Consider the following 13,537-nt stretch of genomic DNA (forward strand, 5'->3'; position numbering starts at 1 on the left):
TTTTCTGATGTAACATGACCAGTGAGTAAAAGTGGCTAGAGACATGGTTGTTGAAGTGGGGAAAAAAGGAAAGTATTTTTCAGTTTTCAGCTCACACAAATTAAAAGATTTAAATAAAAAATCTAACTACTCTAAGGATGGATTTAGATCACTCAGTAGCAACGTATGTTTTCTCTCGGGGCTTTCCATTTGTGGTTTACCAGCCATCCCACAATGAAAACCTTTCGCTTTTCTTTGAAAGTCCATTTCTTTGAGTCTTCCCACAGCACAGCAAAAGTGATGCTTTTCTGTGCAAGGTGTTTAAGTTGCTTGGGAAGTAGGGTTCATGTGTGCTGATGTCTTTAATGGAAGGAAACAAAATGATGTTGATGTTCAGGTGCAACACAGCTTGGGTGCAGTGAGGGTTTTGGTTCTAGAAATGGGAGTGATCATTGTACCTTTGCTCTGTTAGGGGTTCCTAAGGTGGGTGAGCAAAGCATGTGTCAGCCCAGGCTTTGTGCTATTTTTGAGCTACTGCCCAGGTTTTGTTCAAGGTGTAGAGCAAGATGTAGCAAAAGCTTGCAGAGCTGTGTTTCATCAGTCCCTTCTCATCTGAGGGCTTTGGAAAGGACGACTTGAATGCCTAGAGGAGTCCAGTTGACAGTAAAACTGTTGCCCTGGCTGAGGCATCGCTGTGTTGTAGCTTGTCTTGATTGTGCTGATAGACTTAGTGAAACATAAAGAAGAATTAATAGGCTTTTATTTATAATATAAACATAGTATGTGATGACAAGCTGTTATTACAGAATTTCCAAGTAACAAACAATTGTCATCCAGGATTTTCTTGCCTCCAAAAACAGCTGGAAACTTAAATCAGTTGAAAGTATGGATTTTGCAAGAGCAAGCTGTTGCTCTTAGATGTATTCACTATGTATCATGAAGTAAAGCCAGAAGTAAGAACTTCTCTGTCCTAAATTTTCTAAACAGCATACTGTGGAGTGATTGCTAGGTCACCCCTTACGTTTCTGAAGCACTATGGTTTTTTGTACTGGTAGAATATGAAGGAGGAAAACTGTTTTTATAGAAGGCTTCTGTCAGTTACGGTGGCACTAAAGAGGTTACCCAAAACAACTTCACAGGATAGAGAGTGAGAAAATGGCTCACTGAACCACCAGGAAATGGTTGCCCTTCACATCTGTGCAGGTGGCAGTCACATCTCAAATGTGTTTGTGAGCTTGCATTCTGTCTTCAGCAAACACTGGATAGATTTTGCCTGAAGACTAAATATGGGCTCAGAAGATATCAAACACTTAGATTAATGGACAAGAAGTAAGACGAGGAAAAGTGGACACTTAAGATTACTGACATGCTGTAAGTTACTTAATCTGAAACATATCGTGAGCTAAATGTCCTACCTGATAGGGTGTGTTACGGTTGTAAATAGGAATGCAAGATGTGGCAAAAGTGGAATTAATAAATAAAAGAACAGCTTTCACAGACATTGAAAGTTAACAAATATACAATGCTTTTCTAACATGAATAGATAAAATGCCTTCAGAACATTATCGTACACAGTTACTTGCAGCCAAAACAGGAGACATGAACAATTATTTAGTTGCAGATTGGACTTTTTTAAAATTTTTCTATCCTCCTCAAACTGGGGAGTGAGCTCAGATTGCATCAAGTGAGAGCTGTATTTTTCCTTCCCTTGAATGTCATAAAAACTGAGCCCATGAGACTCCCACATAATACTGACAGTGCAGTTAGCCAACTCTGAGCCCACAGGGGTATTGTTTCAACAGAAGTGTCACCAAATGGGTCTGGGTTTTGCACAAAGGCAGAAAAAGATAATTTATTTTTGCTTCACTAGGATTTGAAAGCTGATCTTGATTTAAAACAAATAAACAAAAACTTCCTAACTCATGGTTGACACTGGACAGCCATCTCTATGTGGAGCTGGGACAAACAAGGCTGTGACTGCAGAAATAGTAGAATTTTAGTCTAGCAACTGCTGCAGGAGTTTTTCCAGGACTCAGTATTAAAATCATTACCACCACCCACCCCAACAGAAAAGAACTAATATTGATTTATTCTCCTCCAAAATTTTAGGCTATCAGTCACATTTACTGTTTGCTATCTTCATCTATTTGCTCCAGCTTAATTGGAGCTGAACCAGTAAGGCACAGATGATGGCACATGGAAGAAAATGCCGTTCTTCACTTTTCTTCCCTTTCTTTCCTTTAGCCATCAACACGTCAAAAACATTCATAGTTAACATATTGAACTGCTTTGCACTCCTTTTTCCTTGGTGAAAGGATGAGACAAGAAGAAGCATTTAAAAAAAAATAAAATCAGTTCAAACTCTCCCTGGGTGCTGCTGGCCTTAAATAAAGGCAAGCTGAATTGAACAGAGCCTGAGTATGGATTTCTTGTTTCATCCAGGCAGAGATATGTCAAGGTAACCTTACATCAACACAGGAGAGAGCACTGTTTTTAATCTGTTTTCCACAGGCTGGTCTCTCACACAGTAAGCACCAGCTTCTGTAGAAAGTTGAAGTCTCCTTTTTGGTAAGACATTCAGTAAAGAATAAAATTTTAATATCAAGTGCCTTTAAAGGAGATTTATCTTTGTTCACACATTCAGTGCTTAACCCAGTCATGGCAAAACCTATTTTATTAGGACCAGGTCAAGATAGTCTGGCTCATTCTGTACATAATAACGTGCAGCTGGTGAAATCAATGACAGAATGTACTGTAGATAGCGAAATGTGAAAAAAGTTACACATCTCACTTTCTAGAAAGTCCTTTGGTTTTCCTTTCCTCCTTATTTTTAGCTGCCTTTTCACATTCAGTAGTCACTGTCAGCAAAAGGAGAAGGAAACAGAACTTCCCATGCTCCTGAAACATGGCCACTTGTACTCAAAACGAATTCCTCAGCGGTGATGACGAGAGACTCTAGAACAGAGTAGCTAAGTGCGAGGCTCACTGCTCTTCCCCAGCGTAGGAGCTCAAAACACTGAAAACCATCTGAAGAAGTTTACAGGTGTTGAGACACAGCTCCTGATCAGAACAGGAATCCAATGGATTTTGGTTTTTCTTCTGTTGAAGAAGCTTCTTGACATCAGTCTTGGCACACTCAGCACAAACCTGTCGCTTGTATTACAAGCAATGCTGCTGCTGAGACAAGGGGTATGCTCCTCTTGATGCACCTCCAGCTGCCTGAGTTGTTGGCAGATGTTCCCATTAGACAGGTGCTGTAAAAACAAAATTACTGATTTTTAGGAAAAAAAAAAAGTTAAAAAAAACAACAAAAGTCCACACAAATAATCATCTCCTAGTGTTATTTTTCCTTTACAATTGATGGAATGAGCTGCTCAGCTATAAGAACGGGGTGCTGGTGGCATTTTTGATTTCTTATAAGATAATCTCAGATAAAGAGATCATGGAATATCCCTAGTTGGTAGGAACCCATAAGAATCATCAAGTCCTACTCTTGGTTCCACATACTTGGTTCCCAAAAATCAGATGCACTATATGTAGCCTATATGTAGTCAAAAGAAACCAGCTTCCTGAGGCAGCTCTACAGGCAGTGGAGGGATCTCTCTGGACAGCAGTCCAGAACAGGGGTTTTGGATCCAGGTCTGAATTTCTCCTGAGTTGGAGCATCTTGCCCCACCAACTGCAACGCACAGCTGGAGAACTAAATCCTATGGAGATGAAGTTACACTTCTCTGCATCTTGTCTTCCTCCCATTTCCAAAATCTTTTTCTTTCTAACAGCAGCTAGCCTCAGTAGGTGATCCTTGTTTTTGCGGTATTCAAGATTCCACCTCTCATAGAAATCAGATCTTCATAGTCAAATCACCAGGAGCAGAAACATATGAGTGTTGAAAAGCAGAATGCCATGGCAGAGCTTCCTGGTGGGTGCAACCTCTGCAGTCCCTTACTCCCTATCACACAATGCACTTGAAAATCTCTGGTGACAGTTGAATCGAGACAGAATTTCTCCAAGAGACAATCTTCTTGCTCCAGGGATGCACCAGATATTTCTAGGCTATTTATCATGTTTTCTTTGTTGTTAAAAACAAAAACAAAACCACAAAACAACAGGCCAACAACATGCCTGGGCTGATGGAGGCTTGATAGCCTGTTGCAGTGCTCAACTGTTTCCCTTAGAAAAGCTGTTTTTCTAACATGCAGTTTAAATCTTCTTTGTTTAAACTCATTGTCCCTGAAAACATGTTGTCCATGGGGTTAAGACAGTAAATAACTTGTCATCTGTAAGGACTCTCCAAAGAAGATTTTTATTTTGTCTGTATGTTTTTGTTTAGAGTGGAAAAGGCAAGGACAACCAGTTTTTTCATCAGTGATCGTATTCCCTGGATCACCCTCATTTCTCTGGTTTTGGTCTAAGTTGCCCCCAACTTAGGGATGACCAAAAGATTTAGTACCCCTTCCCTTCAGTGTTTTCCACAGCTCTGTTGGAGGAAAATTGCCATTGGAGGTGTGACAGATTCTGATAGTAAGAAGATATAAAAGCTGCTGTCCCACCTCCTCTTCCACAAATGGTGCAGAGTTGTGCCAAGGAAAATACAATGTTTGCAAGGCGTCTTTGTTTTGTTTTTATTAAACAAATTTTGCTATAGCAGCTTTCAATATAAAATAAATATTTACTTTTATTTATGTCACAGGATTTCTTCTAGTTACAGAAGAAACTAGCCCGGAAATCTAATTGCATAGGGCCTGGTATAAGTCAGAGGAGGAAAAGCTTGATATTTATATATATAATAAACTGCTAGGATTTATCTATTGCAACACATAGGGATGAAGAAGAAATTGTTTCTTATCTGAAGAGCTAAAAGTCATCCTTCTTTCTACATTATCTTTGTGGGACACAGTGCAGTGTCTGTTGATATTTAGCAAACACAGCTTTTGTGGATCAGACTGTGATTGCATGATAGGTCTGGAAAACAACAGACCATTGATCCAGTTTGCATGACTACAACGTTAGTTCTTGACATTTTTCTTTTTAAGGGTTATTTTGCTTCTGCTGGATATTATCAATTGGTGCATTCACTGCATCTGCTAATGCAGTCTATGCTTCCAATTGTTTCAAATATTACAAGCTTTGGTAGAACCACAGTATTTTGTGTCTGTTCTGTAAAGACTGCCAATGGTCATTTGCTTCAGCAAGAATTGCCAAATTAATAGACAAATATTTCATGCCCTTTGTGCACTCACAAGTTGGCTGTGCTGAGTTTGTTTTTCTAAATGTTTTGGATTTTTCATTCAATTTTTTTTTTTTTTTTTTTTTTTTATCTCTGCTATAAATAATGAATCGTTAAACATGCTGTCATCTTTATTATGAAAATGCTGAAGGTCTGAACCTTGTTTTTCCTTGGAAATGAGTGCTTAATCTTTATTTATTTATTTTTAATTGGCTGTGTACAGGCTCAGGTTCATAGACATAAAGAAAATTATCTGTCTGTGTAGCTGAGCAAAAGACTTTCAAGGATGTGACACCTAAGAAAACAGGGAACAACCATTTTATCCTGGGTATTGATATAGTCAGTGGTCATTGTTATCTAGGCTTGAGGATTCAGCATTTAAAACAATTTGTCAAGTTTTGCCACAGTATCTGCACAGCAGTTACAACGTTGAGGGGGAGGTGGCTCCACCTGCATGCTCAATGTCCCTACTCACTGCTTGTGTCTTTTACCCAAAACCTGGAAGAAGCATTTTACTGGAAGTGGAACACTCAGGCCACTTTTGGCAACACTTACAGAGTTTGAGGAAGGGGCTGAGAGATGGGTATGGCCATTGCTTTACGTCCTTTAGTTCATATAATTCAGTAAATCTAACCTGAAGGCCTTGAGCTCAACATGAGTGATGAACCTATGATGTTAAGTCATTCTTGAGTCAAATACAGTAACATATTTCTAGTACAGTTTTTTGCTGTCTTCATTTTGTTGAACATCTGTTGAAATAAACAGTGCTTTAAGTGTGTAGGATAATCAAAATCTTTACACTGTCAAGATTAATATTAAACCACATCCACCAAAGCTGGGAGTTCAATCTGCTAAATGCTCTTTGGACAGCAAAATAAGCTCCATACTCTATTTCCTTACAGTCTAGGTCATCATTTCGTCAAGGATAGATTTTTGGGCATGAACTCCACTGCTCCATGTTTTGAAAAAGAGTTGCCCAGCTCAACTCATAGGCTGTTTCTGAAGGAAGAACGTGGCCTCTACCAGCTCCTGCAGGAGCTGGACAAGAGCTTTACCCCACTTGACCCAGGTCTTCCCTGGAGATTTAGTCACACAAATAAAGGGCCTCGTTACCTGTGTATGATACTAGTTGAGAGGACCTCCGTCTCCACAGCCAGGAGATCAACACAGTCAGAAAAGCCATCAGAATCACAACTGACACAACTGCAGCTGCTTGAGCACCTTGTCCGCTTTTTGCCAGCTCTTTATGACTTCCTGTGCTGGAACCATTGATTTGCATCTCCTCTGTGTCTAGAATCAAATAGAAAAAGGATGCAATAAGTTGTAAATTTGCTCATTTCATATCAGGCAATGATGTGATTATGTCTTGCACACACACAAAAAAGGGAGGGACTAATTATTTGTGTTATTCCTCTCACTGTGGTTATGAAGGTATTCCTTTTGAGCAAAGCCCATCTCTAGCTTAGACAATTTGTTAATATAATCATACAGTGCCACTTCATCCCCCCCCATCATCATATTGCACACGTGACCTTCTTCATTTTCATTCTTCCTGTCAATCTCAGGACACGGCATGTTAGAGCTGGGAAAGAAGGTGGTGGGAGCCAGGACCAAGGAGACTGAAGAGCCACCTCAGGAGAAGTTCTACCACTCCAAGTAGCTTATCTCCATAGCTACTTAGGGACCGTGACATTCACTATTGGTCTTGTAGCTGTAACTCTTTTAGAGCTTCTATTTTTTAATAGCTTTCAAATTTTGTGAAAAATAGAGGCTAAATATTTGTGTTCCTACTATTGGTCACTAATATCAGCTATAAATAGCCTATTGCATTTGTGATATTAGGAGGGTTGTTCTATTGGGTTAATGGTAACTGTTAGCTACAGGCCTACTTTAAGCAGCGCACTGAGTTGAGTTGAGTTTTGGGGACTGGAAGCAGAACTTCAAAACTAGACAAAGCACAAAGCAAATATGAGTGCTACAAAGCCATCAGACAGAGAGTTGAGGTATTGCAGATCAACTGCATGGTACCATCTGAAGAGTAATCTAATGCAAGGAACCCAAAGGTAGAGTCTAGTGACTGCCTTGAAAAATAGAGCTACTCAGTACTATTGTCATGACATGCTCAATGGGGTGCTATGTTTATTTTTGAAGAATAAATTCTATAGCTAAGCCTGAGGGAAAAACTGAACTTTCTTAGTGGTTTTTTTTTTTTTTGGAACTATTGCATTTTTTTTCATGCCCCTTGTTAGTGATCTTCACAGACAAATCCATGCTGGTTGATATATCTGCTATCTAGAAAACAGGAGGTGTCATAGAGGAACTTACAGTTGGCTGATGTGTTTTCCTGCAGTATTTCATTTTCTATGAAGCACTCTATTTGCATATCAGAAGTTGCTTTAACCTTCAGTGTGCTCAAAACACTGTAAGTGCCATCGGGATGTTGGGTGATATTAAAACTTGACTGAGACAGGCGTGTGTTGTCTGTTCTATTTATCCAATAAACATTCGGTTCGGGGTATCCATTGTCAGATCTGCAGCTGAAAGTCACCTCTTCTCCAGTGTTGTAACTGTTTCTTACAGGCCCACTGAGTATTGGTTGGCTGTAACTAGCTGGAGAGAAAGGAGAAAGAAAATAGTTGTCACAACTTTGAGATGTATTGGAAAGAGAGAATCTTGACATGGATTCTGAATCAGAAGCGCTGGGATACATGAAACCCTCACAACTTGAAAGGAAAACATTTGTGGACTTGGTACATAAGCCAAAGTTCTGTGAGAACTGCTGGGAGGGCAGAAAGCTGATGCTAATTTCAAAGGATGAAAGCAAGTTCCTGAACTACTGTGATCCAGTCATCTGCTAGTGCATATTGATGACATATTCATCAATTTCAGAATAATGACTATAAGGCATATTAATGACAAATGAATTGAGAAGAAACAAATGAACAACACTGGATAAATGGTTGTTACAACTGTAGATTCTCTATCTGTAACATTTCAAATAAGTAAATTTAATTCCTGCAAAGTATTGAAGTAGAATACAGAATATCCCAAGGTGGAAGGGACCCATAAAAGATCACTGAGTCCAGGTTATATTTCCAACATTAGTACTTGCTTAAAGACACTATGAAAATGGCACTAACTGAAACCATTAGAATTAGAATTTGGGCAAACATGTGCAAGCAGTAACAGTTCTTACCTGCCAGGCTTAGAACCACTTGCTCCTGGTGAATCACTTTGGTATATTCAGCTGTCTGCATCACTACACATCGGTACGTATGTTCATCGCTCTGTCTGACATTAAATAGTAGTAGAGAAAAATTGCCATCTCCTAGTTTATCCCATAATAACTGAGTCCTGTTTTTAAACTGACTGCACTGCAGACTTTCATTGTCTTGACCAGAGATCAGTGCATGCACTACTGAACATGGCTCTGTATCTTCATTATCAGCTATTTGCCAGTATACTCGCAGATTGTCTAAGCTGAATTCTCTTCCTGGATAAATGCAACTCAGTGTAACATTGTCCCCAGGTTTACTGAAGATCTTCTCCAGCGCAGTAACTACAAAAAGAAAAAGAGAGGGAGAATAAGGGGAAGTTGCATGAAAAAAAAGTATTTTTTTTTCCATGTACATTCTACCACAATTGGACTCAAAAGGGAATGGCCTCATGTTTGTACCAGGGTAGGTTCAGGTTGGATACTAGGAAATAGTTCTTTTCTGAAAGACTGGTGAGGCAGTGGCACAGGCTGCCCAAGGAGGTGGTGGAGTCACCATCCCTGGAGGTGTTCAAGAGCTGTGTGGATGTGGCACTGAGGGATGTGGGCAGTGGGCATGGTGACAGCAGACAGATGAGAGGACTAGACAATCTTAGTGGTCTTTTCCAACATTAATGATTTAATGATTCAGTGATTCCAGTATTTGTATTCTAACAAGTGATGATGTTCACTTCAGTCATTTCTTCTTCTTGACCTGCTCCTCTTCATCAGTGACTAATTCTGTGTGTATATTTGTCTACGTATTTTCCAAAGGGACCTTTTACAGTATAAAGAATTCTGCTTATTTATTTCTCCACGGATCAACCAGTCTAACTGTTCCCAGCCCAATGGAAGGAGGACAGTCAGACTAAACTGGCTGCAGACACATATTCAAGTCCAAATGCATCAATAATCACTTTGTTTGAATAAGAAAAATGCCATAGGAAAATCACTAGGACTGGAAATACAGGTAAGAGAGTGCTACTGCTATTTTTAGACCAAAATAAAAAAGGTAGGTAAAAAAACCCCAAACAACAAACAACCAGGTGTGTCTCAAAGTGGGCATGTCCATACTGTTAACGTTTTTTATTACTTACAGGCGTCACCCTCTGAACAAATAAACTAGCATGTCCTTATACAGCTAGTGACACGTCCATTAGACACTCATAGCCCTGAGAGCCACCTGAGATAGGCCAGCACCATATTTGGCTCTCAGTGCACTTTTCCTGGCCTCAGCTAAGACAGATGAAGCCTCTTCTTCTGGTGAGTAAGTGGTTTCAGAATGAGCTCACCCACTTCTGAAGGGTTGGGCATCTGGCTTAAAAACAGTGCTGGGGAGGAAAGCTGTGTCTGCTCCCAGGCCCATGACCTTTCCTGGGCACAAGAAGAAGCAGCAGGGTTTAATAGCAGCAGGGATGTTGCTCAGACCTGGGGAAACTCCTTGAAGAAGTAGGAAAAGTAATGCTGCAAAAATCATTGCCTGGGTGCACCTCTTTTACTGGTCTTCTATAGGATGGGCTAGTCAGCATTCGTTGAGACAAACTGGTACAGTTTGTCCTGTTTTTGGGGACATGAAGTTTGCTTGATGATATTATGTGCTTTCCAGTCATTAAGGAAGAATGGAGAAACAACTCTAGAAATATTTCAATATCACCAGGTGACAGCCTTTAACCTTATCTTTATTCTGAAAGCAAAGTTTAGAAGTGTAGTAGATGATTCTGTAGTGCTAATTCTGGGCACTTGACACAGTAATGGATAATTAGGGCATATTACGAGTGCTGACTTGATGCAAGCACATGAGATTGGTTATCAGCATCCATTTCTAAGGACTTCTGTTGGTGGTTAGACATAAATAAGTGGGGATGCCTGTGAAGCAAGCAGAGCAATTTGAGTAAAACTGCTACCATTCCTTGTATATGGAAACAGGCAGAAACTGATCCTCATTCCCTGATGTGTGCCACAAGAGGAATTCTCATTGAGGAATTCTCATGAGTTTGCTGAAAACATGCAGGTGTTTAAATTGTAATCTGCTTGTTTGTCCAAGAAATTCAAAGGAGGGCAAATTCATTTTAGCTGAAGGGTTCTCAACTTACCAGCTCTCAGGATGTGAAGGAACAGTAACAGAAATCCGTAACTAAAAGAAAAAGCAAACAGAAATGTTACAAAATAGGTGTTAGTTTCTGGATTGTTTACACAAAAGATAAGCATAATATTGATTGTTTCAGTAGTGTAGAAGTGGATAAATTAAGTAACAATGACAATTATGCAAATTCCCCTTAAAGCATTTGCATTTTTGACAGCTGCCAAAGTTCTTGTGCAAACAACATAACCGGGGGTGGGTGGCTGAAACCACAAATAGAAGCAAAGTACACTGATATTGGAATCCACAGCAGAATAGCTGATGTTGTGCCCATCTTTTCTGCTGAAGGCAAACCACCCGGATGGATGGGAGGCCCCACTATCCTTGTGCTGTACCCTGGTCACTGGAAGGCGAGCAGCTGTGCAGGCTGAGATTTGGGTCAGAGCCTTGCATCCTGTTGTTTGGAGTTATGACCCTACAAGCAGCAGTGTGTTTTCTGCCCTCAATAAAACACGTAAACAGGAAACAGTGATAATGTGGAGTCATTCAAAGGTTTCGATGGAAAGCGCTTGGTGTGTTCTATTCTTTTGGAGAAGTTAACAATGAGGGACCTCCCCAGAGGAGCTGCACCTGACAGCTGATAAAAGAAAACCCGATTTGACTTACCTATAAAGCCTGAGTAATCTAATGCTCCCCTTATAAGGCTTATATATCTTTGAGAAAGATAGAAGTGTAGCACTCAGTTTAGCAAATCTGCAGTCAGCCCTGAAGTGCAAATCTCCCACGTGTGTGTAACTAAATACTCCAAGGAGGCAGCTTTGCTTGTGTTCCTGGCAGCAACTTTGGGTGTCTGTGGTTTCATGCTGTATTTCTGCTGTATTCACCCCCTGCAGGATTATCTGTGTATCTTGTGCCAAGCTTGTAAATGTCTGCCTCAAAGCTCACCTGAATGTATTTCTTAATCGCGGGTTGTATTTGTTTTGCTGTTCCCCACCCAAGTTAGAAATTCTGGATATAGCAAGTCATTTGCTTTAAATGGAGAATGACAATTGATCGCTTGTTGTGGGACTCTGCAGGGAATTTCCCATAGAAGGCATTTTCTGATATCAATGAATTCTTAGTTAATCAGCCAGAATCCACTTTTTAATACATACGAGTAAATCTGATTTGTTGTTTTAGTAGATTATGCTACATATACTGTTGGACAGACCTACAGATGCTCATTCTTTGAGGACTTTGCAGCTGTGGCTGTGTGGGCTGCCTCAGCCCAAATCTTCTCCTTCATGCCAAGCTCCTGTTGGAACAGGGAGGTGCTCTTGCCTGCAGAGAGCAGTGAAATCTCTCTTTGCACTGTACGGATGTGCAGCTCATGTGTTCAACACACTAACCCCCCAGTATCACTCTTTTAAAAAAATATTATTGTTTTAAGGGTAGTGTAAGGTTTTTCTCCTTTTTTTCCCACACCTTCTTCTTCTACTACTCTTTTTTTAATATCATGTGAAATGGGAGAAAGTTATACTTCCTCTTTCATACATTCTTGCTCAGTGAGTTAACTCTTTCTACCAGCATCTCAGCTTTTTCATGAGCGACTTATTCCACAGTCAAAAGACAGTGCTGTTCTGGCACAAAATAGCCCGATAAAAGCTGACCTCATGTTTGCAATACTGACTTCAGGCTTTTGTTCCATCTGTATGCCTTACAGCTTCATCCCCCCCTGTAGCAGCAAAATCTCTTTTCCTCTTGCTCTCATTGACAAATGGACTGTCTGTGACGCTTTGCTACTCCCCCGCTGTTCAGACAGCACCAATGCATGCCATCGAAACCAGTGGTCCCTCTCCCATTCATCCGTCGCCCACACCCGAGCAAATAAACGCTCCGTAAAAGACTCAACTCACCGTGAACACGCGATGGGCTGACAGCCCACACACCGCTCTCCCCATCGGGCTGCGGGGCTGCCCGGCTCCCCAAGACCCCCGAACCCCTCCAGTCACTCCCACCTTGCCGAGGACCCCCGCTGGATTCCCGCGCCCGGCCAGCTTACTCACCCGCGCCGCTTCATCGCTGCAGCTGGCTGAGCCGCGCTATGCCTTGCCGGCTAGCCCGGGTCAGGCCATTCCGCTTCCCCCTCCTCCGCCGGGGATTTCCGCCTGCCGCGGGGCTGGGTCTGGCTGAGGCCAGCCCAGGGCTCGGGGCATTGCCCTCCCCGCCGTTTCGGGGCTGGAGCTGGAGGTGGGAAGGGAGCGGGGGGAGCCCCGTCCGGGTGGAGTTGGGACAAGGTTGTGTAATCTTGCCAGCCGATGGAAAGCTGCCCCGGGTCGCTGGGGCTCGGTTGCCAAATGACGTTTCAAAATGACTTTCAAAAGAGATTAGGTTTATTGTTGGTAAGGTTGGACTGATGATCTTAGATGTCTTTTCCAACCCTGACAATTATTATCTAATTAGTAAATGACCGTAAGCGATATTTGAGGTGGCACGTGGTCACGCTTAGAAGATGGAAGATATAAGTTGGCTTTAAAAGCACTCTGATAAAGGCATTGTAGCTGTAGTCAGATGTTTGAAAGCCATGGTTCCCATTCAACCCATTTGGCATCTGGCTCCATCTAGGTGCTGGTGTTTGGTGTGTTTGCTGTGAGCCTCCTACCAGCTGGGCCACCTCTGCACCTTCCTGTCACCGCCGCGACACGTGGCACAAAGCTCTGTGCTGCAAATGCATGCTTCAGTGTTGGTCACTAACAATGATCGTTGCATTAATATTTGTATTTTGTTTTGGTTTTCGAGTCACACTGGAAACACCAAATATTTTGTCCATGAGGAGCAAGAAACTCAGGTATTAGGCAAGACTGTAGGCCTAGTGGTTGGTAACACTGTCCACGGCAGGGGATTGGACCTAGATGATCCTTAAGGTTCATTCAAACCCAAACCATTTCTTGATTCTGTGATTCTAAATGCTATTTCCATTGCTAGCCCTAGGCAAAGAGGAGGACTAGCTTCAGGTGTT

General features: G+C 41.4%; 1 protein-coding gene and 1 long non-coding RNA gene across 2 annotated transcripts; one reads left to right on the plus strand and one right to left on the minus strand.

Annotated features, from left to right (window-relative positions):
* Window positions 1–721: 721 nt before the first annotated feature.
* On the minus strand, window positions 722–12,783 carry LOC116229868 (ICOS ligand). Its single transcript, XM_031594613.2, has 6 exons — window positions 12,585–12,783; window positions 10,553–10,593; window positions 8,403–8,765; window positions 7,532–7,816; window positions 6,320–6,496; window positions 722–3,233 (listed from the first exon to the last, which is right to left on the minus strand). Exons 1-6 carry the CDS (start codon window positions 12,596–12,598, stop codon window positions 3,223–3,225), a joined length of 891 nt encoding a protein of 296 aa, XP_031450473.1. The 5' UTR covers window positions 12,599–12,783; the 3' UTR covers window positions 722–3,222.
* Window positions 9,239–10,969, plus strand: LOC149919954 (uncharacterized). Its single transcript, XR_016459545.1, has 3 exons — window positions 9,239–9,429; window positions 9,559–9,722; window positions 10,888–10,969. It is a non-coding gene; the product is annotated as an uncharacterized LOC149919954 (long non-coding RNA).
* Window positions 12,784–13,537: the final 754 nt, after the last annotated feature.

The sequence above is a fragment of the Phasianus colchicus genome, chromosome 1 (assembly GCF_987193195.1).
Source record: "Phasianus colchicus chromosome 1, bPhaCol1.hap1.1, whole genome shotgun sequence".
Lineage (NCBI taxonomy): Eukaryota > Metazoa > Chordata > Aves > Galliformes > Phasianidae > Phasianus > Phasianus colchicus.